Here is a 27,098-nt window from a genome sequence, read left to right as displayed (position 1 = left end):
AGGATCTCACTTTATTTTCACCTGATTCTATTGCTACTTTAATAACACAAAAATCTGCTCCTGAAAGGACATGCAGCTGTGCTTCCCTCCAGGAAAACGTGGCCATGGCTGGTGACATCCATCCATCCCTGAGTGAGCCTCTCAGACAAAGGGGGCAAATGTGCGAGTGGAGCTTTGAATGAAGAGAAGCGTGTGTCTGCATGTTGGAAGATAAAACAGGCCAACAGGAAAGGCTACAGCGACAGGAAAGCTCCCTTAGCTTCTGATTCTTCAGTGACATTCCCCTTTTCGCTATGGCTCTGGTTCTGTGATCAGTAAAGTCCCTCCATGGCTTGACTGTGAGTTCCCTGAGAACAGGTTTGTTTTTGCCTGGAACCTAGCACTGCGTCTGCCTTGGAAAAAGCGTTAATAAAAAATTTGTAAAAACGAATGAAAGGAACTGGTTACTGAACAGGGGAGTCCCTGCAGAATGAAATGCGTTCTAGAGACAAGAAATGTTCTTTGGAGCAGTCGTACTGCCCACTCGACAATAAAAAAGCCAAAGAAGGGGATGAGGTGATTTCGAATTTGAAGAAAAGCTCCTGATTTATATTTCTCTCTCTCTCTCTCTTTTTTCTTTTTTTTTTTGGGCCACACCACTCAGCTTGTGGGATCTTAGTTCCTCGAGCAGGCACTGAACCCAGGTCCCGGCAGTGAAAGCGCGGGGTCCTAACCACCGGACCTCCAGGGAACTTCCGGTATCTTTCTCTCTTAAATAACATTGGTCCTCGACACCACCAAGCACCATGACAGGGGTGTGGAGACAGGAAATGAGCTGCGAAGCATGTCAGGGGTTACAAAAGCCCTAAAGAAGGTACTGAAGGCGAGGACGATGGGGGAGGACCACATCGGGGTCAGAGGTCAGCACCCAGGCTGGGGAGGAAACTGCTGGGCTCAGGGAAGAGTGTGTCGCCCTTGCGGGAGAGGGCTGGGGACAGAGGAGGGGCCTGAGGCGCTCCAGGAACGGGGCTGTGAGGCCCTGCTGGCCACTGCAAGGATCTGGGCTCCATGTGAGTGAGACGGAAACCACTGGAGAGGGGGGTTTGTGCAAATGGCAGTGTCCAGATCCTGGGTCATGTCAAGCCACAAAGACCTAAAACCGAAGTAAAAATGAAACCTTGTGCAATTTTTGAAAAGTGAGTACAGAACCTTTCATGAAATAAGAATATTATCTTTTCCTTCCAAATACACCTCTTCCCTTTGAATCCTACCCTGCCACAGTTACTTTCTGCAGTTCATCGCTGATTCCATTTCAGTCTTATTTTAAATGACAGGTGCATTAATGCCCTGGCATCTATGCAGTATTATGTCATGCTTATTTCAAAGTCCTATATACACTTTCACCTCCTACCACTAGCCTCTGGGGCTGGCTATGAAGACAAAGGTGGACCTGAGTTTCACATCAGACTCCTGAGCTATTTTGTCCCATGGAAATAGCTCCGAGAGCTTGTTTGGAGGTTCTAGCAGGGGAGTGCAGCTACTCGTATACCCTTGACCGAAGAACGGTCCTCCTCTATCGGGGAAGGTCTTCCTCTTCGACCGAGCACACAGCTTTGGGAGGGACGCACGTGGAGTGGTGAGGGAGGAAGGGGACACCCGCCTAGCCAGCCAGATCAGCTGAATCAAGCCTGGCGATCAATGGGGTGACAGATGTCGCAGCCAGACGGACTTGAGGATATGGGGAGGGGGAAGGGTGAGCTGTGACAAAGCGAGAGAGAGGCATGGACATATATACCCTACCAAACGTAAGGTAGATAGCTAGTGGGAAGCAGCCGCACAGCACAGGGAGATCAGCTCGGTGCTTTGTGACCACCTAGAGGGGTGGGATAGGGAGGGTGGGAGGGAGGGAGACGCAGGAGGGAAGAGATATGGGAACATATGTATAACTGATTCACTTTGTTATAAAGCAGAAACCGACAGACCATTGTAAAGCAATTATACTCCAATAAAGATGTAAAAAAAAATTAAAAAAAAAAAAAAAAGAAATAGGTCCGAGATCCTAGAAAGTAGGGCACATCTGTTCACTGGGATGTGTCTGAGAGAACGTCACGGTTTTTCTCACTGAGCCATCCTAGCCCAAGGCAGGTGCACTGGGAGGACACCCCCAGCAGGTGGAGGGCGTCAGCACCCTGTCCTCTGAGGCCAGATTCTCCCGGTGGAGGATCCCGGGCAGCCTGATGGTGTTTTGCCACAGCAGAAGGGAGGGACCAAGCCTAGGGACCCAGACTCTGAGTGAACCCACACTTACTGAGTCGCTATTCCATGTAGGCACTGCCCTAAAGGTTTTGTTAAGTGGGAGCTAGAATTGGTCTCACTAATTTAGGGCCTGCGCAAAAGTATGCAGCTGAGAGCAAATGCAAAACCAGCGATCTTGTTGCCTGGGGTACGCTGGGGCAGGTTGCTTGTTGCCTGGGGTACACTGGGGCAGGTTGCTTGCTGCCTGGGATACACTGGGGCAGGTTGCTTTACGTATATCCGTTAAGTTTAACTCAAATGCGGTTAATATGATGACAGAATAATTATTGTGCAAAATTAGGTACTTATAAGACAGACATAAACTTAAAGCAAGACACAATGGTATTTCCAAGGATGTGAGACCCACTGTATCCCACTCTTGAGTTTGGAGGCTGACCGTTAAGGGCTGGCACTGCCGTCCCCTCAGGACCGCACTTGGTTCCCGCCCCTGCAGAGGGTGGGAGCCGCGGTGCTCTTGGTCTATCACCTTCCTGCTGCCAGAACAGTGAGCGGAGGCTCAGCAGAGGGAAAACCCTCCCTTGTCTCCGGATACCAGCTGCTGGAACTTATCTACATAAGACACCCCTTCAACTCTATGCTTTCGGCTGGGTTTCCCAACCTCGGCACCCAGACATTTTGACTGGGTGAGTCTCTGGGGTGTGTGGGCGGGTGTCCTGTGCAGGAGGCAGGGCAGCACCCTGGCCTCTGTACACCACATACCAGGAGCGACTCCCGCCCCAGGTGTGACAGTCAGAAGGTATCCAGACACTGCCAGCGTCCCCGGGGTGGGGGGCAGAATCACCCCGATACGACGGCCTCAGGCAAAGCCCGTGTACTCGGGCCACAGGGCTACAGTCCCCTGGGGACCTGCTCTCTTGCCGGTGCTCTGTACTCAGTGGGGAAGTTCCCGAACCCTCCCCGTAGCTGGATGGAGGCCCCGACGGGATTGTCTCTCAAGATGAAACGGACACCGTTTTCCATCCAAGAATCTGCAGAGCTGGGTTTGCAAACTGTGGTGGCCCAGAGAGGTGACGCTGAACTCTAGCGGCTGAATCTCAACGGGGCTTCTGCGGATCCACGTCACTGAACGGCACCCTTGCTTCCATGTCATACTCGAGAACACGCTGAGCCGTGCGGTTTCTTAGTTCCTCAGCAGTAAGTGGGGTACTGCTGCCCATCCAGATACAGAGCAGAAAAAAGCCCGAACACATTTCAGCTACGTTCTACCTGGAAAACTCTGGAAAGGGAACAGAACAGTGACCCTAGGGGAGTTACAGCAGTTTGGGTAGCAAACGGGCTCATTCTAAACACTCTTTGCCATGGCACTCCTGCCAGCTCTTCCATCTTTGAAGGAAATCTGCCCTCGGATGGAGGAACCGACCTGCAGCGCGCGGCTTAAAACGTGCCCCGAAACAGCCCTGGGTCCCGGGGCACTCATCTCACTGGAAAGGCTCTGCTTCTTCCTGTGCTCGGGTAGTTCAAGCATCTTCCAGACAATGAATTACGACCCACCAGAGTCTCGGAGAGGATGAGGGAAAGCCTTGTAACGTCCACTTGCCCGGTTCACCCCGGGAACTTCAAGGCTTGTAAAACAGAAACAGGACGCCTGGCTCTTTCTTTCTCCATCAGTTGCAGCCTCAGCTCCTGGCTTTGCTGCCAGAGAGGCCGGGGCTGAAATTCCCCAGAAATTCCCACCGCAGGGTCTGATCTTCGGGGATCGAGCTATAAGCCACTTGTTGCCAAAGCTGATTCGGATGGTGTCTTTTTGTGAGAGCTGGATATGGAGACATAAGACACTATTGCCTTTGTCTGGGGATTTATTTTCAGACACGTCCCAGCATCAGGCTGTTTTCTAGAAAGGCATCAGGGTCAGCGAGCTTGCCAAACACTAGACGGGTTTCTTTGCACTCAGTGGAAGCCGCGATTGCTTCTAGGACTGCTGCTGGTCACCTGATAAACTGTCTAAAGAAATTCTGCGAGAAATGACACACGCAGAAAGAATTTTAAGATGCCTGTGCACGCTTATGAGGTATGTGAAATATATTTAAAGTAAAAATGAAATTCTCTCGTCTGAGGTAGGACTAGGGTCTCCTCTCCATCACTGGCTCGTCTGGATACGGGAACGGCATCACCCGAGCTCCCCTACAAACTCTCCCAAGGATGGGGAAAAATAAAAGTCCTCAACGATCCAAATCCCGAAATACATCAGGCCCACACGCCAGTGGCTCCCGTGCAGTCTCAAGCCCCCTCTCCCAGGAATTTTAAATCGCGCGACGTTTCCTCCCGTCACCCACTCCTCAGCATGTTCAAGACACTGGGCAGGCTGATGACCATGGACCCAAAGGACCCACACACTGAGCCTTCCTCCAATGTAAACACTCTTTTTTGTTTGAGGAATTCAAGCTAAACTTGCCAAAAAGCCGCAAATTCCCAACCCAAAAGTAAACCAACGGGCCTGCGTTTTTTGGGGGCTGGTGACTTTTTGGACAGGGCAGAGCATTTCCTCAGGGCCAGAAGCACTGTGCAGACATCCCAGCAGATACGAGGGTGTATCTGCTTCCACAGAGCGGCCGTGAGCCGTGGGTGAGGTGGAGCGAGGCCATCGCTTCATCGTCACTGTTTTGAACAATTTTCTCAGAGCTTAGGAAAATCACAACGGACGGAATGACTCCTCTTACACAGCTGCCTGCTGGACAGGCTCCATCTGTCCCCAAAAGTTCTTTGAAGAGCAGGGTAGTGTCATGTGCTCCAGATGAGTTTGGGATAAGCCAGGATGGTCTGGTCACCATGACACCGGCTGGACCTGGGTCCTCAAGCGCCTCCAGGTCAGCTGAGTGGGTGAGTGGTGGACAGACCAGCTCTCGCTCCCTTGGAGGGAGAATGTACAATTTATGCTTTTTACAAAAATTAGATGATGCCTTTAGCAGAATGCTCCAGCTGTTACACACCAGGAAACGCAAGAAACTGGTAACTTGGATTTCCAGATCGAATATTTAATTTAGCAACGATTATAGAAGCCAAAGGCAGGATGGAGAGAGTGCCAAACTGGGCTGTAGTTGTTATTCTTTTCCTATGTATTTACTTATTTATTTAGGCTGCACTAGGTCTTAGTTGCGGCACGTGGGATCCTTTAGTTTTGGCATGCGGGCTTCTTCGTTGCGGCATGCATGTGGGATCTAGTTCCCCGACCAGGGATCAAACCCCGGCCCCCTGCATTGGGAGCGCAGAGTCTTACCCACTGGACCACCAGAGAAGTTCCCTGTTACTGTTTTCTGTTCTTGATGATTCAGGGTAAAACTACCAGCTCTCTCCTTAAGGTTTTGCAAATATTACAAAAGATTTGATTCTATTTATTTCTTTGATTTAAGTTTTGGTGACTGTAGCTTCCTTTCCCTTCCTCTTTCCTCCTCCCCCCCCCCTCCTTCCCCAAATGTTCTGCCTGGCCCCCAACTCTATATTTTCCAAAATGCTGAGTGCCCAGAGCTTTTGTTCCAGTGTTTTATGTAGAAAGTTACTAAAGGTGGTCAGTACCTACACGTCGGCTGGAGCAGAACGTATTCATGATTTGCAAAATAGTTTTTTAACAGGTGACCTAATATCAAAGTCAACGGAACGGCCCCGCATCAGAGCTTAGAAGAGGCCGAGGGAGAGTGTCTGCGAGGCTGGGCGTGCCCGCCGGGGCCTGGGGCCCGGGCAGCTGCAGACGCGGCCGCCGCGTGCCCCACTCTTACCTTCACGGCGTACTCGGCGTCTGTGGCCATGTGCACACAGCGCTTGCATACGGAGTAGGCGCCCACCCCGATGTCCTCCTTGACCTCATAGCCATCGGTGAAGCGGGTGTTGTTCCCGTGTAACTGCTGCAGAGAGAGCGGGCGGGCAGAGAGCGCGATCAGGGGCCTCTCGTGCAAGGGCACCGAACGTGGTGCAAAGGAGGCTTCAGCCCTTGCACGTGGGGACACGGAGGCCAGGAGGTGGTGGCGTCCTCGGACCACAGTCACGGAGCTAGCTGGCCGTGGTTCCAGATCTCAGCCCAGCTTCCCCATCTGTCGGGTCAGGACCCTGTTCTCAGACACCCAGCACCCTGTGTCGCTGACCTGCCTGCTTCCCCACAAAGGTCCGAGAGAGGTGAGAGGTCAGACGTCCCCGAGACCGGGTGCAGCTCTGACGCTGGTGTCCAGAGCGGTGTCCAGATGCCAACGTCTGATTGGGAATCTGACCCCCTGACGCCCCCTCGCCACCCTCACCCTACTGACTAAGGGCGCAGAGAGCGTCACCCATTACAGTGGACGCTGCCACAGCAAGTGTCCACTCTAGACACGCCGTGTCTCCCCGGAGGCCCTTGGGGAGAGAAGCATGGAAGCCCAACGCCATCTGCTGTGCCCTGCCTCGGCTCTTCAAGGAAACGTGGTCATGATCCCTTCTAAAATTCTCTACCTCTGCTCGTATTAATACGGTGGGAAACTCCTTATAAAAACAGCACCTTCACTGAGCCCCGAAGACTACATTTCGCGATGGGGATTGGTGCCCACAAACCCAGCCACTCTCTCGCGGTGCTGGCTCGACTCTGCACAGCAGAGACCCCCGAGCGTGAGCCCTGCTGGGGCTCCAGCCACAGCCACACCACGATGACATCCTTCTCAGGACTCTTTCTGTCTTGAGGACGAACGTGAAGCACGGCTCAGATCACCATCTCAATGACCCCGGGGAGGCGGGGGGGAGGAGTTCGTGAAGGAAGTGCACCCCAACTCGGCTGAGACAGCTCTGTCCACGGGTCGCCTCAGGGCGGCCACCTCCTTGCCCAACCCGCTGGGGGCGAGCAGAGCCGGGCTGTACGGGATGCCCTGCACCACGGGGGGCTGATTACCTGCACGATGGGGTGAACCGCGGCTTTGTGCAGATCCTGCTGCGAGGGCTCCTGCACCAAGCTGGAGGCCACAAAACTGAATCCTCTAAACAGATGGTGAGCGTTGGCACTGGGGGGGACGCCAGGTGAGTCTGCAGGTAACAACCAGAGAGTCAACAGCCACGACGTGGTGAGGTAACCCTGTGGGTGTGTGATGTGTGCGTGTGTGGTGTGTGTGTGCATGTGTGCACACGCACATGTGCATCTCTGTGATGTGTGCATGTGTGTGTGTGTCAGGTGTGCAGGTGTGTTAGGTGTGTGCATGTGTGCGTGGTGTGTGTTCGGTGCGTGTGGTGTGTGTGCATGTGTCAGGTGTGAGGCATGTGTGTGCATGTGTGTCAGGTGTGTGTGCATGTGTGTGTCAGTTGTATGTGTCAGGTGTGAGGTGTGTATGTGTCAGGTTGTGCACGTGTGTGTTCGGTGTGTGCATGTGTGCGTGGTGTGTTTGGTGTGTGTGCACATGTGCATCTGTGTGATGTGTGTGCATGTGTGTGTAAGCACACCTTACAGGTGTGTGTGTCAGGTGTGTGTGCGTGTGTGCATCTATGTGATGTGTGTGTCAGGTGTGAGGTGTGTGTGCCAGGTGTGTGTGCACATCTGTGTGATGTGTGCGTGCATATGTCAAGTGTATGTGTCAGGTGTGAGGTGTGTGTGTCAGGTTGTGCACGCGTGTGTGTTCGGTGTGTGTCGGGTGCATGCGCACGTGTGTGTTTGTCAGGTGTGAGGTGTGTGTGTGTGTCAGGTGTGAGGTGTGTGTCAGATGTGTGTCAGGTGTGAGGTGTATGTGTGTCAGATGTGTGTATGTGTCAGGTGTGTGTCARGTTGTGCACGTGTGTGTTCGGTGTGTTGGGTGTGTGCACACGTGTGTGTTTGGTGTGTGTGTGTMAGGTGTGAGGTGTGTGTATGTGGTGAGTGTGTGTGTTGGAGAATGGGGTGAAACGGAGATCAGACAGCCTGAACCATATGAAACCACACTTTATTCTGGGCGGTGCCAGTGGTTTGATACCCGGCAAAAATACCCAGAGCAAAAACTTGAGGGTAATCGTTGATCATCACTTACTAGATATTCATTCTCAGTGGCAACCCTCTGCCCTGCGCACTCCAGACTGAGCCCAGAGCCACCAGCAACCTCGGGGTGAGCTGTCACTCCTGGGCCAGGGCAGAGGAGGCCACCCTCTGAGTTTCTCAGGTCAGCAGGAACCGGGCACAGGGACGCAGGCCCGGGCATTGGTGACTCTTCTGTCCCCCCTGCCCCAGGCCCGAGGAGCTCGAGGGCAGCACGCAGGGTGCTCTGCTCCCAGGGAGCCTCAGGGAGCCCTTCAATCGTGACCCCTCTAAGCTCTGTCGATTTGTCTGAAGGCTTGACTGCTGTTGAGATGGGTCCCAGTTCAAGGTAGAAGTGGAGTTATCTACCAAAGTACAAAATACACCTGTCTTTTGAAGAGCAACTAGACTTTTATGAATTTATCTGACAGAATTACTTTCAAAAATGCTTAGAAATAAATGTAGAAAATGTTTGTCTTGGTGTAGATATATACTGATTTAATGGCATATTACTCAGCCTTTAAAAAGAATAAAATAGTGCCATTTGCAGCTACACGGTGGACCTAGAGATTATTATACTAAGCGAAGTAAGTCAGAAAGAGAAAGACAAATACCATATGATATCACCTATATGTGGAATCTAAAATACGACACGAATGAACCTATCTACACAACAGAAACAGACTCACAGACATAGAGAACAGACTTGTGGTTGCCAAGGGGAAGGTGGGGTGGGGAACAGAATTACTGGGAGTTTGGGGTCGGCAGATGCAAACTATAGTACGTAGAATGGATAAACAACAAGGTCCTACTGTATAGCACAGGGAACTATATTCAATATCCTGAGATAAACCATGATGGAAAAGAACATGAAAAAGAATATATATATAGGTATAGCTGAGTAACTTTGCTGTATAGCAGAAATTAACACAACACTGTAAATCAACGACATGTCAATAAAATTTAAAAACAAACAAAATGTGATCTTTAAAAACTCTAAAAAAAGAGAAAAAAAGAAAATGTTTGTCTTAGCAATATTTGTAATAGCAAAACAAACAAACAAACAAACAAAAACTGGAGACAACCTAAATGTTCACCACTGAGGAAACCATGCACAAGACCAACAACGTTCATGCGTGCAGGTAACACTAGTTAAGACTACGATACCCGGGATGAGACATGGCTGTGTGAACTGACACAATAGTCTGTCAAGTCAAAAAAGAGAAAACAAGCTGTAGAACGTACACACTGCAGGAAAAAATGTTTTTTTAATTTTTTAAAAACTTTTTTTTACATCTTTATTGGAGTATAATTGCTTTACAATGGTGTGTTAGTTTCTGCTGTATAACAAGGTGAAATCAGCTATATATGTACTAAAATACATTACAATAAACTCATAAGCAATATATAACAATATGATAACATAAATTCTATCACTTAGGCATTATATATATAAATCTATAATAATACATAAAGTATATAATGTGGATTTAAATGTTTCTTACAACGTACATATGTAAGATTTAAATCCATATTATATAGAAAACTCTGGCGAGTGGGACTGGAAAGGCCATAGGAGTGGGGGTTTGCTTTTCTACTACCTTCCTTTTCTGCTACCTTTTTACTTGGCCTTGATACTTCACTTTGATGTGGAAACAGTACACTAAAGCTTCCATGGTGGGGCAGGTGGCTGGGGGCTTGGAGGGTGAGCTGTTGCAGAGAATGTGGGTTTTATTCCTGAGCATTTTATTTTGAGGGAAAGGCGACTGGGGCGCTCCTTCCACACCTGGGAGCTACACCACGAGCTGCGTGATGTGGGATCTCTCCCTGCAGATAAGTGGCCGACCCGGTGGCCCACACGGCTCTTCCAGGAAGACCTTGCCAGGTGACAGGAGGCTTCACGTGCCTGACCCACTGCGCCTTCAGCATCTTGGACCACGAGGGAGAAGACTCGGGTCTCAGCCCCGTACCTGTTACCTAGCAAAGAGCTCCGGAGTCACCCCGGAGCTAATGAGATCAGAGCTGACTGTGTTTGGAAATAAGCTGCAAGGCTAGAGAAGCTTAATTAAAAAGCACAAGGCTCGGCTGAGTCATTTTTAGAATCTGGAAATGATGCACCGCAGGACAGCAGAGGCAGCAAGTGTCCTCTGAAGACGCTGGGCTTTGCTCCCGGGCTGGCTTTGCACTTTGCCTTGCTTCGCCCTGCACAGAACCCTGGCTTTGAGGTCTGCCTGCTCTTAAAAATCCCCCAGACTACCGTGTCCTGCCCTAGGTCTGCACAAGCACAGGGATATAGCATCGATTCAGCCACCGTCAAGCCCCGAGGCGCAGGTTTTAGATGCAAGAACTGGAGCCCGTCCCAGGAACTAGTGTGAGCTGTGCAAAGGTTGAGGGCCGAGTGCATGGAGGCTCAGTTACAGCACCTGGGAGTGTGTGTGTGGTGGGGAGGTACTGTCCGGTGAACTTGAACTGATACACCTTCCCTAGTGAATGGAAAGTCTGTAGATCAAATAAGGAAGGACTTTCAACCATCAAGGAGGCGTGAAGCCCAGGGCCATGCCTGCTGTGCCCGGGCTGCCTCTCCCTGCTCAGACCAAGAGATCAGCTGAGGTTCACATGTACTTCACGAGAGGTTGTCACAGCCAACACTGGGTCCGTGTAGCTAGATGGTGACCACGTGGTAGGTGGTATCAACGGCATTTAACACGCTTTATAAGTGGCTAGGGAACGCCGATTCTTAGCTCGGTACTAAGAGAAGAGCAAAGATGTGAGTTGGATGAAAGGAAATTTAAAGCTGAGTACAGTCAACCTTCGTTGATCCTAGGAGTGATTTCTGACTTGTGCAATACGTTTCTGGGTCTTTAAATCTTAGAGTGGCATCTCCCATCGGTCAGCAGGCTCTGATGGGCAGCTGGTGTGTCTTCAGGGAACATCCACCAGCTTCAGCATCGGTTGAAGTTAAAAAGGAAAGACTTTAAGGCCACTACAAAAAATTCCGACAGGCAGCATCCGAGTCTCACGCAGGAGGTGGATTACCCGCTGTTTCAGAATCACGTCACCTCTGCTGCCCTTTAAGAGCCGTGCGCTCAGCTCATGTGCTTAGAAAATTCTACTCTCTTATAAATATAGAGAGAGAATGACTACCTCCTCAAAGGCAAACTGTCCTGCAATAAGTTGACTTTAAGTACAACTGATTGGAGAAATCCAAATAGTAAGGAGTAAAAAAGCCATTTCTGGACGTCATTAAAATGCATGGTGTCTAATTACGTTTTCCTTCAGCTAATAATAAAATAAATTTGAATTCTCTGTGCACAAAACGTGCATGAGGTGCTAAAAAAAAAGCCTGCTAATCTCACAGGCCGACTAGGTCGGAGTTTAAATTCTTCACGGATAACACAGAAAGCAGGTAAAGGCGAATAATTTCGAGTTGGCTGTATGAGCATTTTCTTGCTAGGCAGCACAAACGTGGTCTTTATTTCAGTATTTTAAGCACAGAGTCCGAATGACGGAAACCCTCGGTGAAACAGTGCACGTTTCATTAAGGACCGGGAGGTCGTGTGGGTGGCGGTCACAGGCAGTGTCCTTTGTCAGGGTTAATTGTTTCTGTGTTCCTTTACGTTCAGGTAAACCACAGGAGGAGAAAGAAAGCGACTTGCTCAGGTGAGCTGCGGGCACACCCGGGATGGAATCCCCAATCCTTCCCCATCTTTCCAAACTCTGAAGCTAAAAAGTAATCTGATTCTGTGAAGTGGTCAATTTTGTCAACAGGAAGGACTGACCCCAATACCCAAGAACCTTCTGAGGCCGTTGAGAACTGGAGAAACATTGGACCGTCTCTACTAGAGAGGACAGACCTAGATCTCCTCCACCTCCTCGACAGCCACGGTACATCTAGCAGCAGCGACTACCCCAGACTGTGACAGCAGGCATCACCCTAGCTCTGTCCCTGAGGACAGTCTTAGTTTTATCTGGGGGCTGCAGGAGGACCCGAAAGAAATGAGTGAGCGTCTGCGTCCCGACTCCCTCATTGATAGCCCCCAGAATTTGCTTCTTTCTCGGTCCTGGAGCCCCTGCTGTGTGGGTCAGGAGATGCCCTGGGACCACCAGCGGCCCCATGGATGCCCCCAATCCTCTGTGTTTGCACAGAGCTCACACCCCTAATGTGCCCACCCGCGGCGTGTGGGACACAGGCTCTCACCAGCAGCTTAAACCAGAGGGAGCCCAGTGGACTCTCTGTTGCAACTTTATCTACTTGATACTTTCTATCTGACCATCTATTTGTTTCATGATACTTTTTTAATCACAGAAAATTTTAGATGCAATAACAGTGAGAAAAGCATGGGAACCCCCCATGGGCACATCACACAGCCCCAAGAGCTACCAACTGGCTGAACTTTTCCCACCCATATCTCCAGAAGGGGCATGTTAATTTGTTTTTTAGACAAAATCACCATACCTTCACTGGGATGAACTGAACCGTGCCCCACAAAATTCACGTGTTGAAGCCCAATGTGGCAGTATTTGGAGAAGGAGTCTTGCGGAGGGTAGTTAAGGTTAAATGAGGTGATGAGGGTGGGACTCTGATTCAGCAAGACTGATGTCTTTATAAGAAGAAGGGACACCAGGGACTTCTCTCTCCTTCTCCTCGAGCACAAAGTAAGGCCATGTGAAGACACAAAGAGAAGGAGGCCGTCTGCAAGCCCAGAAGAGAGCTCTCACGGGAAACCAAGATAAATTTCTCTAGTTGAAGCCGTCCAGTCTGTGGTATTTTGTTATGGCCGCCTGGGTAGACTAGGACAATTACCATATCTAAAAAAGGTTAGTATTAATTTATCCATATCACAAAATGACAAATTTTAAAGGGAGCTGACCAGTTCTGATTGAATTTGGTAGACCTTAGGAGTAATTTAAGACGTATCATAGAGGCTAAGTACACAAGTCCATCTGCCGTGCCGAGATACAGCAGCTGATGCAACTTTTCAAACAGGTGTTTGTTTTTTGTATGAATAAGAACAATAGTCCACACATTAACAGACTTAACAGACAGGCTCCCTCTTCCCATAAAACCTCCCTAATTAAACAAGAGATTTTCATTGTCTTGAGGTTCTTTTCTCGAGCTTGCCCGGGTGTGTCCCTCTGACAGGTGGACACTGGATTGACAACTTAGGCCAAGAGGCAGCATGAGGTGGGCGGGGGATACAGAACACCTGGGAAATTTCCCAGCTGGGTATTACCTGGGCGCTAACTGATAAGTGTTTCTGTCACGTAAGCCTTTACTACGAGCAGAGGAACAAGAGGACTGAGGACTGTATCCCATGGAAGGGCCCTTGAACATGGCGCTCTCTGGCTCCTGGATGCCTGTCCCCACCTGGCCAGGTTGGAGGACCCGCCATGGGAAAGACACACAGGCCCGCCCCCCTCTCCCTGCCTGCACGCACCTGTGGGCGTCCTCGCCGTGAACTCGGGGTCGAAGTGGAAGGTGTCCTCTGGCCTGCCCACCGCCGGCTTGAAGGGCGGCTTGATCTCCTTCCTGTACAGCTTCTGCGTGGACAGCAAGACAGGGCGCTGAGGGCCAGCAGGGAGAATGCGGGCGGGAAACCCATCTGTGCCACCTGCCAATCAGGTGCTAGCACACGGCAGCCCCTCCCAGAGCTCTGCCACGTTTAGTAACGCACACAAAATATGATATCTGTTGTATACGACACAGAATAGTTACATAGTTTACAAAGAGGCATAAAGGCCACAGTTCGAGGGAAAAGGGTCTGGGGACATCTAAGTATTCTTGATTTTAGGGCAGTGGCTTTCAACCTCTTTCGGGCAGCAGAATCTTCTTCTTCAAGTAAAATCTGACAGGACAGCTATGCCCTGCCCCACCCCCAGGTAACAGCAGGAAGAGCCCTGCTCCTTGGCAAGTGCTTCCTGCCCCGGCGACCTCGGAGCCAGCACCCGGGACCCTGCTCTGCGGGGACACAGACCCCATCCGGGTCCTTCCTCACCCACACCCCAATGCCTGTGCACCTCCCTGGGGCACCTACTCCGGCTGCCACCAAATTTGGGCGTCCAGACCCCTCTGCTCAAGTCGAGGGGCTGCATCGGGCTCTTGGGTTTAGTTACACATTTTTGTGCACTTTAAGGGCCTGACGAGCACGAGCCAGAGAACTGGCCACGTGTGGAGCTGCCTTCGGTGGGATGCAGAGGCCACACCCTCACGTGCACTGTTCCAAGCCTCGCAGGCCCAGCAAGGACCCCTTCTGCTGGAAGGGGTCCTGATCCAGGACTGTTTCCCGGCTGGAAACACCAGGCTCAGGCACTTTTCGGAGCTCCTGTTTCACCAGGTCTGGACTCAGGACCCCCCCACCCCCCGTCGGGGGAGTCTGGAAATGGAGCCAGTGACTTGTGGAGATCCGCTCTCAATCTTTCAATAACACAGTAAAGCAGATTTTGTCACCCGAGTTTCCAGACAAGGAAATAGGCTAAGATTAGGTAAGACCCCCTCCAGGGTCAAGGGCGATGAAGGGTCAGACGGGAGGAGGGCCTGGGTCTCCAGACTCTTCCCATCCCAGGGGAGACCCCGCCCAGAGCACAGCCTTCCAGAAGGCGCCGTCAAACAGCTGCACTGACCGGTGGCCGCTGGGCTCCCTCCCAGGGCTCAGAGCAGCCGGGGCTGCAGGTGTGCATGTGGAGCTGGGGGTGGGGGGGCGCCGTGCACTTGGGAGCCACCGGAGGAGGAAAGAACGAGTTAATTCAGTGGAGCATTATTCGGTCGTTTCCTGCCCTGGGTGAAGAGATGTCATTACGAATTGAGTTACTCTATAAACCCTTTCCAGATAGAAAGAGGATGCCTTCCACGCGGACACACCAGTAGGGTGGGAATGCACCTCCCTGATGCTTGCACTTGTCAGGGGAAGTCTAATAAGCAGGGGCGAGCTCGGCACCCCGCTTCAAATGCTGCCCAGCCTGGCCTGCGGGGCTCGGCTCTCCCCTCCCACCAGCGATATTTGAGCTGGGTTATTAAATAAATATATGTCCTGATCCAGTAAAAATCACATCCTCATCCCTCTGCCTTCACGAGTCCTCCTGTAACTTCCCAGAGAAGGGGGAGGGACGGGAATCTCCACTGCAGCAGGACTCCTGCTTCTATGACGAGGGGGGATCTGTTTACAGGAGAGATTTCCATTATAAAAACACACGTGTGGCTGCCAGAGGTGGGGTGGGGCTTGGGAGAGTTTGGGGAGGGGGGTTGGAGCGGCTGAAATGGACCCAATGAAAGGAAGAGGATCGAAAGGTGCAAATTTTCGGTTATAAAATAAATAAATCCTGGGGGTGCACGGGGCAGCCTGGTGGCTACAGTTCGTAAGACCGTGCTGCAAGTTCTCTGCACAGGAAAAAAAACCTCTTATAAGTGTGCGGTGATAGATTTTAACTAGACTTATTGGGGTGATCACTTCACAATGCAAAGATCAAATCATTACGTTGTACACCTGAACCTAACATAATGGTTTTTTAATTTTAATTTATTTTTTTACTTTTTATTTTTCTTTTTCAAACAGTTTATTTGTTGTTTAGCTTACAAATGACCAAGTTTTTTTGGGGGGGGGTTTGTTTTTTACAGCCCATGCTGTCTCTTTCTCTAAAATTTAATTAATTTATTTATACAGCAGGTTCTTATTAGTTATCTATTTTATACCTATTAATGTATATATGTCAATCCCAATCTCCCAGTTCATCCCACCACCCGCTTTTCCCCCTTGATGTCCATATGTTTGTTCTCTACATCTGTGTCTCTACTTCTGCCTTGCAAACCGTGAACCTAACATAATGTTATATGTCAACTGTATCTCAACATACACACACACACACACACACACACACACAGAACTGGTTGTCATTTCATGGAAATGAGAGACATTTTGCATCTGAAGGCTGAAGCTCATACATTTCAGTTCCTCTCCCCACCCCAACTCCCAGGCCGATCCTTCTACTTGCCTCCGTTGACTGCAGCTCACTGGTCCTGGCTGGGAGGCTGACCCCTTGGGAGAAGACGCAGCCCCTGACTTCCAAGTCCTCAGCCATAAGGAGAAGAGTTCGTCGGAATCAGACTGTCCCCTGGCCGTGAGCTGCTGTGGACTTAGTTTGGGTGGAGAGCACTGCACCCTTTTAACTGAGGTATCTAGTGATGACTCGGGAAGCGAGAGAGGACGTGGTACCCGGGGTTCCCCGCCCAGGACGGTGCCCGGCTCACGCTTGCCCCACCCTGCCCTGTGCAGAATCCCAACTCCAGACGCCCACCAAGCCAGTCCCAGAACCCGGTGTGCAGCGTGTACAACCTCTGGCTTCGCATGGCAACGTGTGCAAGCACATGTCTGTGTTTCCTTGCATTTTCCAAACCGCCTCTGTAAGCCTGTGCCTCAGCTACGGAGAGCCTGACTGACCCGAGGCACAGCGTGGAAGAAAGCTTCCCAAGGCTTGCAGGAGAGCAGCAGGAAGTCCTCTCGAAGACCCCTCTTCACCCCAACACTGGTCCCTGCAGAGACAGAGCCTGTGAGCGTCATCTGCCCACCGGCCCCCAGACCTCCACCCTCTCTGTCTCCGGAGGTTGTTGCGGTTTCATCCTGGTTTCAAGTGGGCAGCAAAGAGCTGTGTAGGCCACCTGGGGTGTTTGGTCACCCTGCCCTTCGGATACACCCTTGTGTTTGCTGCAGTCTTAAAGGCCTGTCAATGTCTTCCTGTTACTGGATAAACATTTTGGAAAGTGCTAATATGTGTTATTCTTATACATGTTTTTTCTTCCTTTCCAGGTGTCCAAACCTAGGAGTGGGTTTGAGGATTTAGGGAAAAGGTGACCTTGCTTCTCATTCTGTAATGTCCGCTGCTGTGCACGGGGTCAAATGGAGAATGAACAGTCAGATGTATTCTGTGGACTTTGAGCTTGACGAGGTGCAGGCATAGTTCTGACCTAGATTCCCCTTTCTGAGCCTCTGGAACAATTTACCCCACACTGATGGAAGGAAAGTGGGATCTCATGACCAAATGCACCAGGCATCACCTTCAATCATGGCATTTGTCCCAGGATCTCAGGATGATGATCTCAAGTTGCAAGGTGTAGCAACGCTGGAACGGGATTTCACATCGCACAGGTACAGGCTGGGATGCTCTCTGCAGGCGCATCCAAATTCTACTTATACCTAAAAGACCTTCAGGTGACTCGGGAAGGATAGAGGAAGCAAAATAAAAATAGCAACTGAAGAGATAATGAAGAGAAGACTGATTCTAGTTCGGGGTCACAGACCTAATGTCTGTTTTCTGCCGGCACTTTTGGCTCCGGGCATATCAAAATCAACATGCTCCAATTAGGCAAAGGGCACCGTTAGAGATGATTCCTGAAATAGCAACGCAGAAATGATGCAGATCCAGATGCAGAGCGACGGCAGGACAGGAGGAGGAACAGGAAGAATTTCATGACTGCAGCATGCCGTGGGCAGATCTGGGGCGTCTGGTCCACGAGGTGCAGAGCTCTGCTTCCACTGGTGACCCCACCGTGAGCTGCTCCAACCCCAGTATCTGGATTTACAAAACCCCCGAGCCAAAGGGCGATTAAGTCTTTGAACAAAGACACCTGTCGGCTCCTTGGAAGGGTGAGTTCTCCTGGTGTACTTAACATGGGAGTAGATCGACAGCAATCTTCCAGTGGGCCGTGGAAGGGGCCCACGCACAGTGAGATGCCAAGCAGCAGCGGGTAGTTCCCGGGACCCAAACCGGAGGGGTCCCCCCTCTGCGGCCCGGAGCCCCACTCTCCTCCTGCCAGCCCACACGGCCGGCGATCTGGGGGCTCTGCACACGATGCCGGGTCGCCCAGGGACGGGGTGCACTCCTCTCACTGCCTTGGGTTCAGTTCCCCCCGGGGAATCCCTCCCATCTCACACCCACCAACCGGTGATGTGCTTGGAAGGGTTTCAGAAAGTAAAAAGAACAGCACAAGCACACTCCCAGCGTTAATAAAAGTGATTGGAAGAATGAGTCGTCATAGTTACAGGGCGGGCCTTGGCTGTGGAAGCGTTATTCCCACTGCGAGGGGAGCCCGGCTCACGGGGCCCGGGGTGATTAACTCGGACGAAGCTTATTTGGGGTCTGTGCTCACTTGTGTGTTCTCGGCACCGCTCCAGCCACGGGGGAAAAGTAAACGCAGCTTCTGTGCCCGACTCTCCCATCAGCGGCTGCAGAGGCTTTCAGTCTATAATTAACTTGTAATTTTTCATTTCTCCTACCGCAGGGAGCGAGCTTTCAGGGAGGATGCCTCCTGGGCAGGTGCTAATTGCTGGGCTCTGAGGACAAGGTGATGGCAGAGCAGGACAAACGGGGCAGCGCCCCCCAGGTGCAGTGTCCCTGGACTCACTCTGCCCCAGCAGGAAACCCGAACACCCCAGGGAGAAGCGCGGGACGACAGGTATTTACTTAAAAAAACCAGAAACTTCTGCTGGCAGTTCTGGGTCACAGAAGGAAGCAGAGGTGAAGTCATATCCTTATATGTCCCAGGCTGGATCCTGAGGCCGGCTCTGGGGTAGAGTCGGATAGTCAAGGAGATGCCTTGTCACTGTCACTCTGAGCATCTGCCTGGCAGTGGGAAGGCCCGTTGGTACTAACAGTTTTCGCAAATGCGTCTCCCTCCCCTGTGGTTTCCAGTTATCTAAGCTGCCGAAAGCAGAACGAGCGCATCTGGACAAATCTATCCCGTGCATGTCCTTCTAAAGCTGGGGCCGGTCACTGGCCAGGACCCAGCGGCCCCTACGGGGCTGACCAGCTCGTGCCGGGGCTGGAGAGGACGAAAGCTCATCATCCCGGGAAGGGCCCGAGCGGCTGGAGCGAGGCTGCGGTCCCAGGAGATCTTTGCTGGGAGGACTCCCTCCCCCCCGCCCCCCTCCCCCGCTCCCCCCCTTGTCAATCCTCCTCAAATCTCTGCGGCGTCACCCCCTCCCAGACGGGACAGCCCCACCGCACGCCTCTTCCGTGGCTGGACGACGGCACGCCTGCACCCCCGGGACTTGAAGCAGCTTGAGGACAGCTGTGTCTTTGCATCGTTATGTCCCGGACACCTGCTCACGTTGACACGGGCAAGCCCCAGGTAGTCATTAAATACACCAATGCGCACAAAAGTGGTCTCTCAGTCCTCCCCATCTCTGGCTGCTTCATCCAGAGCGAGGGATGCACTGAGATCCTCGCACGCCTCTGGCCCTGCCTGGTCATCCTCGGGGAATGGAAATGACAGGAGGTAAGGCTGTCTGAGTGCGTCAGAAGGGTCTCTCTCAAAAACCAAACCAAACCAACAAGAAATGAAACGAAACGCTAAAAGCAACGGAAGAAACTTCCCAACCTAACTCCAGCCTGATTGCTCTGACATGACGCAGAAGTACCACCTCCTTGGTACAGGAAGCCAGGGGCTTTGCGCCGACCACAGAGCCAGGCCCAGCCGTGCACCAGGGCTGCTCTAAATGGCCGGGCGCCTCAGCTCGTGCTCAGCGCTCACGCAGACCTGGGCTTTCTGGAACGCACGGGAACCCGGCCTGCAGCGTTCCAGGGCCACTGCGCTGTGAAAATCCCACGCACCTCACGAAGCTGACTTGGATCCCCCCGTGACAAGCCCCTTCTTCGGCGCCGTCCTGGGGTGAGCATCTCCCCAGCACCTGCCCACGGCCCCCCTTCCAGCCAGGCTCTAGTGTTGAGCGGTGTGGCCGCTGGGACCCCCTCCTTCCCCTCTGTGCTGCTCCCTTCCCACTGCAGCCCCTGCCCCAGCGATGCCGTCCCTATTTCCCAGGCGCCTCACGTCACCAGAGAGTCACCAGGTTTCTCTCTACTCTTACCTCTGAAACCGAGTCTAAGTGTGTGCATATATTCTACCACCGGCATCTAAAAGTAGGTTAGCAAACTACTGCCAGTCGGAGTGCTTCCTGGGCCGAGGTGGGGAGCGGAGGAGAGGCTGCAGGGGTGAGGCTGGGAAGCTCGGCGAGCAGCGGGTTTTACGTGCCGTTTGTGCGGAAATGACCCCAGAGGTGAGACCTGGGGCGGGGCCTGCCCACCCACCGGAGCCGAGGCGCCACCCCTTCCCGAGGCCGCGGACACCCCACACTCCGCGGGGAGGGGGGCGGGCAGACACGGGCACTGCCCTCTGCAGCATAGAGAGACTTTCACTTTGTAAACATTCTGGTCAAATCCTAGCTCAGGAAAAGAAAACCCCACAGCTAAGAGCTGTGCTTACGCAGTGGGAAAGGACCAAGGACCTGCTCCCAGAGGAGGCCTGCCGCCTCCAGACGGGGAGCCTGGCCCGGTGGTCGGCTGGCGCCCCGGGAGCCGCCCGCCCTGACCCTCCCCCACAGAGCCAGCAGCCGGGCGCCGGGGAGGTGAGAGTCGGGAACTTCTGAGCCGACGTCCAGCTCCACGCCGCGTCCAGTCGGGCGGCTGGGAGCGCTGGACCCGGGGTCCTTCTTGGTGGGGGGGGGGGGCGCAGTCCACATCCATCCGGCAGCGCGGAGCCGGCGACGTCCCCTGACTCTGACCCGACCTGCCCGGGCCCCTGAGCTCTCCCCAGCAGGCCTGACCCTGACCCGGCTCAGCAAGAATCCTGGTCGGTGGGTTTAGCCGGAGGCCCCTTACCCTGGTGCTTCCTCTCAGTCCCTTTCTGGCCCCTGACACGCCCCCTCCTTCCTTGTTGTATTCGGAGTTGAGCCCCATCTCTCTCCCGACGGCTGGACCCCCTACCCGCCTGCAGTGGTCCCCACGCCATCTCGACAGGCCCCCGAGCGAAGTCTTCTTTATGTCTTTAACAAGCGTCCCGAACAGCTTTGTCTTTTCTGGTCTGGACAATGCTTTTCTGCAGCAACATCTACAGGACTGCTGAGTGCGGCGTGATCCCGTTTAGAGGCAGGGAGCAGCACCGAATCTGGGCGCCCAGAGGCCCCAAACTGAAAGCTCTGTGCAGCCCGGGAGCGGCCGAGGGGCCCCTTCAGCCTTCTGCTGGGCCCAGGGAAAGTGTGGAAGGGGTTCCAGGCCTGGAGCCGCAGGGAAGGGGTGGCGGTCCCTGGTCTGCGCCGGGGAAATGCCTGCGCGTTCAGAGCCCCCCAAGGGAGCACGCTCCCCCAGGTGACGGGTCTATACTGACCTCGGGTTTGTACCAGCAGCTGCCGGCTCCCCCGCCCCACCTCCCTGTGCTTTCTGTGCAGTCGGGACCCTGGCCTGCAACTTACGTTCCAGTCGATGGTGACAAAGAAAGGGTGGCGCTTGATCTCCTCCACGCCGTCCAGGCCAGCACCTGCCGTGACCACAGAGCAGAGATGAGCATCAGAGCAAACCCGTGACTGCAGTTCTGACGCAGCAGGGAGGGGGCTGGGGTCCTGACGCCCTCCAGGGGGAAGGAGCCCCCAGCTGTGACCTCTTCTGCCAGCTGCCCCCTCACAGCCCATAGCGGCCACCACTCAGCCCTGCAGAGCTGTGACCAGGTGAGGTGGCAGAGAGGGGGGCGGGCAGGCTAGACCCTCCTGCTGCAGGTGTGGGGATGCCCGGGCACCTGGGCAAGGAAGCGGAGGCCCATCCCAGTCTCCATCAGAGCCAGCATCAGGCCGGGCCTTCCAGAGGATGAGAACACGCAGGCGAGGGCAGGGTGGAGGCTACAGTGCAGAGAACCTTGTATGGCTGCTCTGGGGCTTACAGGGAAGGGGAAGGAAGCCAGGGCCTGGAGAGGCTGTTTCTAGCAGGACGGGAACCTGGAGAGAGACGGAGGTGGCCTGTGTCCACCTGGGCCTGCGCGAGACAGAGGTTTCTTGTCACCTGGACACTGTGTACAAACAGTGCTGCTTCGCCGGCTCCTTCTGCCTAATCTCTCCCTGGCTTGTTGCTTATGTGAAATCCTGAGCCCCAAGGGAGGAGGGATGGGTGAGGGCGTGCAGAGGACTTCGGACACCTAATGGTAGACACATGTCGTCATGCACTTGCTGAAGCCCGTAGCTACCCCTCCCAGAGTGAACCCTGATGTGAACCGCGGGTTTCAGGTAGTAACGACGTGCCGATACTGCTTCACCACTTCTAACAAGCGCATCAAATCAGCAAAAGCTGACGCCAGGGGACACTGCGTGCAGGGGGTGACGGAGCATGTGGGACTCGCTGTACCTTCTCTTCCATTTTTTCTGCAAACTTAAAATGGCTCTAAAAATAACTCTATTAATTAAAAAAAAAAACCCAAACCGAAAATCAAACAGCCAAGCCCTAAGGCCCCATGAGGTCTGCGTTTTCTCCAGGATGGGAAGGTGAGTCAGGCAGGGGCCGGGAAGCAGCGCAGATGCGGGAAGGGGTGGCAGGCGGCCTCGGGCCGGGCGACTCCTGCTCCAGCTTTGTCTGGGGAAACGGGTCCTGCGTCTCAATCGACCAGGTCTTGTGTGAGGCCCACACAGGCTTCCCGGTTCTGCACCCCGAGCGCTGGGGCCCAGCCCCGCCCCGTTCAGAGGCTCGGCCCGCATCTGCCCCACTAGGCTGAGCCGCCCCCTTCATCCCCGGGAGGGAGGCAGGCGGCTGGGAGGCCGGAAGCAGGAAGGTGTGGAGGACAGCGCGAGGCCCCCCGAGCCGCCGTGGTCACCGCGGAGCCCCCTGCCTGGCCTTGCCGTCCAGCCTGAGAAGCGAGAGGACCCTCTCCCCGGACGCCGGGGGTCCCGGGAGACACAGCCCACTGTGGGCTCATGGCTTCCTGTTGTCATCTCCGGCCCTGTTTCCTGGTCAAAGCTGTGACATGGGCAGAAAAGGAGGCGCGAAGCTGCCCGTGGCATCGGGGTCACCTCTAGGTGGACGAGGGCCCAGCTAGCTCCCACTCCCTGGGGAAGCCTGGCCAGGCCATCACCCTGGGAAAGAGGAGCCCCTGGCCTTGTCACCACGCTGGACTCCGGTGACCTGGTGATAGTCACTTTGGTACGCAAATGGACGAACAAGGGGAGGAAGCTGTCAGCCCCGGAATTTCCCCCTCTAGGGACACGGGGAAGTGCCGCGGGGCTGACACACCACAGGCGTTTCCCCCGCTAAATGCCGCCAATACCCAGTGCCCTGGGCACCATCCCTACTCTCTAGATAAGGAACCAGCCTGATGGAGGCTGGGTAACGTGCCCAGGACCAAACCGGAGTTTAGGAGCAGAACCGGAAGACAGAATCCGCTCCCCGTCCCAGAACCCCACCCCGACGTGTGTATCCAATTTGGTCTTTCTCCTGAGACATTAGGATATAATAAGAAATACATATTTTGGTCTTTGTCTCGGGCTCCTGGCCAGAGCTCCTAAGACGCTCGTAATTTCCTGAGTGGTAAGAATGATGGAAGCATCTCCTGTTTTTTTTTTTTTTTTGGCGGTACGCAGGCCTCTCACTGCTGTGGCCTCTCCCGCTGCGGAGCACAGGCTCCGGACGCGCAGGCTCAGCGGCCATGGCTCACGGGCCCAGCTGCTCTGCGGCATGTGGGATCTTCCCGGACCGGGGCACGAACCCATGTCCCCTGCGTCGGCAGGCGGACTCTCAACCACTGCGCCACCAGGGAAGCCCGCATCTCCTGTTTTGATGTCTGGCTTTGGTCACTGGCTCCTGGAATGGCTCCAGGCATGAAAGAGGCATCTCTTGTTATTCATAATAAGCCCCTCTCAAGCACACCTGAATTTGTCTTAATGCGGTGACTTGTGGAAAGACCCTAGAGACGGAGCCAACCCCGTGACGAGGCTTGGAACTTTCATCCACGTCTGAGGAACTCGCCCACACGCCCCAACCGCAGGGAGCAGAGAAGGGCCGAGACTGAGTCCAGTCGCCAACGGCCAGGGATTGAATCAATCACACCTACGTAATGGAACCTCCAACAAAACCTGAACACCAGGGTTAGGGGAGTTTCTGGGCTGGTGAACAACCAGGAGGGTGGCTCCCCCCAAACCCCGAAGGGACAGAAGCAGCTGGGCTGGGGACCCTTCTGGACCTCGCCCTATGCACCTCTTCATCTGGCGGCTCATCTGATCTTGTAGAACATCCTTTGTAATACATTGGTAACAGTAACTCACTAAAGCACTTTCCTGAGTTCTGTGGTCTGTTCTCGTGAATTCTCACAGCTGAGGAGGGGGTCTTGGGAACCCTGGGTTTACAGCTGGTGGGCCGGAAGCACATGGACAACCTGGCACTTGGGACTGGCATCGGAGATGGGGTGTCTGGTGGGAGTGACCCTGACCCTGGGGTCCGAGATAACTCTGGGTGGTCAGGGCCAGAACTGAGCTGAATCGTACAGCACACAGTCGGTGTCTGCAGAGAAGTGGAGGATCAGTTGGTGTGGAAAACCCCACACGTCTGGTGTCAGGAGTGTTGTTATGAGTAGAGAGAAACAGTTTTATTGAGAACCTCACGCTGAGGACCCTCCAGATGTCCGTGTCCATCCCTTGCTGTGTAAACCCCTGACCTGAGTCCGGAGATCTGGTCTCAGCCTGAGCATCCCCAGCTAGAGGCCCTCCACAGGTGCCCAAGCGGCTGCTGGAACAAGATGTCGAGAATGAACAGTCTGGCTTCGCGCCCACCTGCGTGCAGCCCTCCTTTGATGGAGACCAGAGCTCGGGACTGAAAAAGGCTTCTGGCCACGACGATTAAAGAGAAACGAAAACCCGCCTCTGATTTGTACCTCTTCCCGCTCTTTCTGGTGAACGCGGGTTGCGTTGCCAGAAGCTCTGTGGGTTAGTCGAAGGTGGGAGGCTGCTGCTCACACGCTGAGCCCAGGGAGAGGCACCTGTACAGCGACTCGCTGACTGTGTGGCTTTGAAACATCTACTTTGCATTTTGTACCCACTGCATTTCATGCTCATTCGTCATTTGCAAGAATGCTCTGCAAGAATCAAAATGAAGTAAAACAGAAAATACAGGTGTTGGTGGAGCTACAGTTGTTTGCTGGTTCCAGCTGGGCCGTCTCGGGCGCCTACTCGGAACGTTTTTATCTGCATCTTCGTTCTTCCACTGCAGTGAGGTTTTGCACCACGTTCGTGCTTCGAGGCCTCAACAAACACTCGAGAGCGAATTAACACTTTGGTTGTTACTCAAAAATTCCAGGTGTTCCAGGGGCGAAAACGTAAAAGAGAAAGAATTTCTGCACAGAGTTCTCTAGAGCCTTTGTCAACCTTCCTAGGGCACACGGGGTCATTATTGGATTCTAGTTCCATTTATCCTCTCCTGAAACATGTTAAAAGAGTCTACTTTGTGCTGGACAATTCCTTTTTGTTTAATACATTTGACAAACGGCAGCGAGCAGAGGTCCGAGCTGGGACAGTCCAGAGATTGTGTCTGTGTCTGTCTCTGAGTCTCGGCTGACTTGCTGTGGGATCATCACCAAATGCACTCAAGTCTCACTCTGTCCCCAAGAGGCGGGCTCACGAAGAATTGACAAGAACAGGTACTTATGGACAGAAACATGGAGAACGGAAGAACAGCATTCTCTCTATGCAGTTTGGCGAGTCTCGATTAAGATCCCCAATGCCTGGCAAATACGCAGAAAGAGTTCACTGGGGCAGCAGATTCAAGAGTTCATGCTTATTCTCTGGTGTAGGAACATTTAATTACTTCTGTTCCGAACGCTTTTGGGCTGCCTTCCTGAACCTCTGTATCTGGACCCCCGTCTCGATTTCTCCGCGTTGGTCGAGGGGTAGCTTTGCATCGCACTGGAACTGTCTTCCACCGGCACGTGGCTGGAAAACGCAGTGCTGTGCCTGAGGCTGGGACCTGTTCTATGGCCCTGGGTACCTGCAGCCCTTCCACCTCACATTTTTAACGAGGCGACCCCGTTCCTTTCCTCCTGGGCTTAATCATCAACGGGCTTCCGCTTTCACAGTAAATCATCTCCAAAAGGTTTGGGGATTGGCCAAAATGTTTTGCTTGAATCTTCCTGTCCACAGATAGCTTTGGGAAATGTTTAATCCCTGGACCCTTTGTGACTCTGTTGAAATATTTGTTTTTGTCGTTTGAGAGTCACACAGAGTCCCTCTCTAATTCTTTTGGGCATGTTCAGAATAAACTCACGTCTGGCTCTTTTCCTTGCATACTTTGTGTGGGTCTGGTCTACCGGACCCGCATACTCCTAAAGGCCAGTCCATAACCACCCCGTATTTGAACACCAGGTCTGCTTTTCCACTTCTCCATCACTTATAGGTCATCTACACATTTTTAGTCTTAAAGTACTGTCGGTCAGCTTGAAATTTCATTTACTGTTTAAAGGCTTTGCTTGGCGTAGTTTGTGTCTTCTGGGACCTGCTGGCTGAGGCGGGGCCCCAGCAGCACCCTCAGGGCTGGCTTGGGACCAGCAGCTCCAAGCCAGGGGCTGGGGCGTTCGCTCAGCCTTGACCAAGCCGTCAAAGGCTGGCCCTTTACAAGAGGTCACAGCGATGCCCGTGGGACTGGAATGAGATGGTTGGAGCCCAGAGCGGACTGTGTTTGAAGTCAGATCAGGAGAGCACACCCTCTGGAGATCGAGTCTGGAACGGAAAATGGAAACACGAGAAACAGAAGCCCTGGGCGAGTGGACGGGCCCCGCCCACACGTGTTCTCCAGTCACCAGCAGTAGTTTACCCGGATGCGCTGTTTTATGCTCACGGGCACGTCTAACGCCTTTCTAACCTCTGCCCCGTGTGCCCCCAGGAGTCCAGCATGTCCAGGACTTAAGTTACAGATGCTCACAGGGGTGAGCTAGAGACGCCCCAAGAGGGTCTTTCTCTAATTCATGACTAGAACGATCGATCCTCTGAGAAACAAGACTGCCGCGCTCCGCCTGCCGCGTCCTTCCGAGGGTCCCGACTGGGGGACGTCGCAGCCCCGGCCTGGCCCAGGCCGCTCCGCCTGCCCTGCCCTC

At 53.3% G+C, this 27,098-nt stretch overlaps 1 protein-coding gene across 4 annotated transcripts in view; it reads right to left on the bottom strand.

Annotated features, from left to right (window-relative positions):
* The window catches only part of RPS6KA2 (ribosomal protein S6 kinase A2), a 298,360-nt gene that overhangs the window by 18,785 nt on the left and 252,477 nt on the right, over nt 1-27,098 (bottom strand). For all 4 annotated transcript variants that reach the window (XM_027081432.1, XM_027081441.1, XM_027081423.1 and 1 more), the window contains 4 exons: nt 21,457-21,521; nt 13,660-13,762; nt 7,139-7,269; nt 6,006-6,131 (listed from right to left, as the gene is read on the bottom strand). In XM_027081432.1, coding sequence (XP_026937233.1) covers nt 6,006-6,131; nt 7,139-7,269; nt 13,660-13,762; nt 21,457-21,521 — 425 coding nt within the window. The remainder of the gene's footprint in view (nt 1-6,005; nt 6,132-7,138; nt 7,270-13,659; nt 13,763-21,456; nt 21,522-27,098) is intronic.

Source organism: Aethalodelphis obliquidens, unplaced genomic scaffold (assembly GCF_003676395.1).
Source record: "Aethalodelphis obliquidens isolate GAN/ISIS:26980383/991018 unplaced genomic scaffold, ASM367639v1 scaffold3, whole genome shotgun sequence".
NCBI classification, from domain to species: Eukaryota; Metazoa; Chordata; class Mammalia; order Artiodactyla; family Delphinidae; genus Aethalodelphis; species Aethalodelphis obliquidens.
The sequence above is the reverse complement of the archived record's forward strand: the minus strand, read 5'-3'. Positions and strand labels throughout refer to the sequence as shown.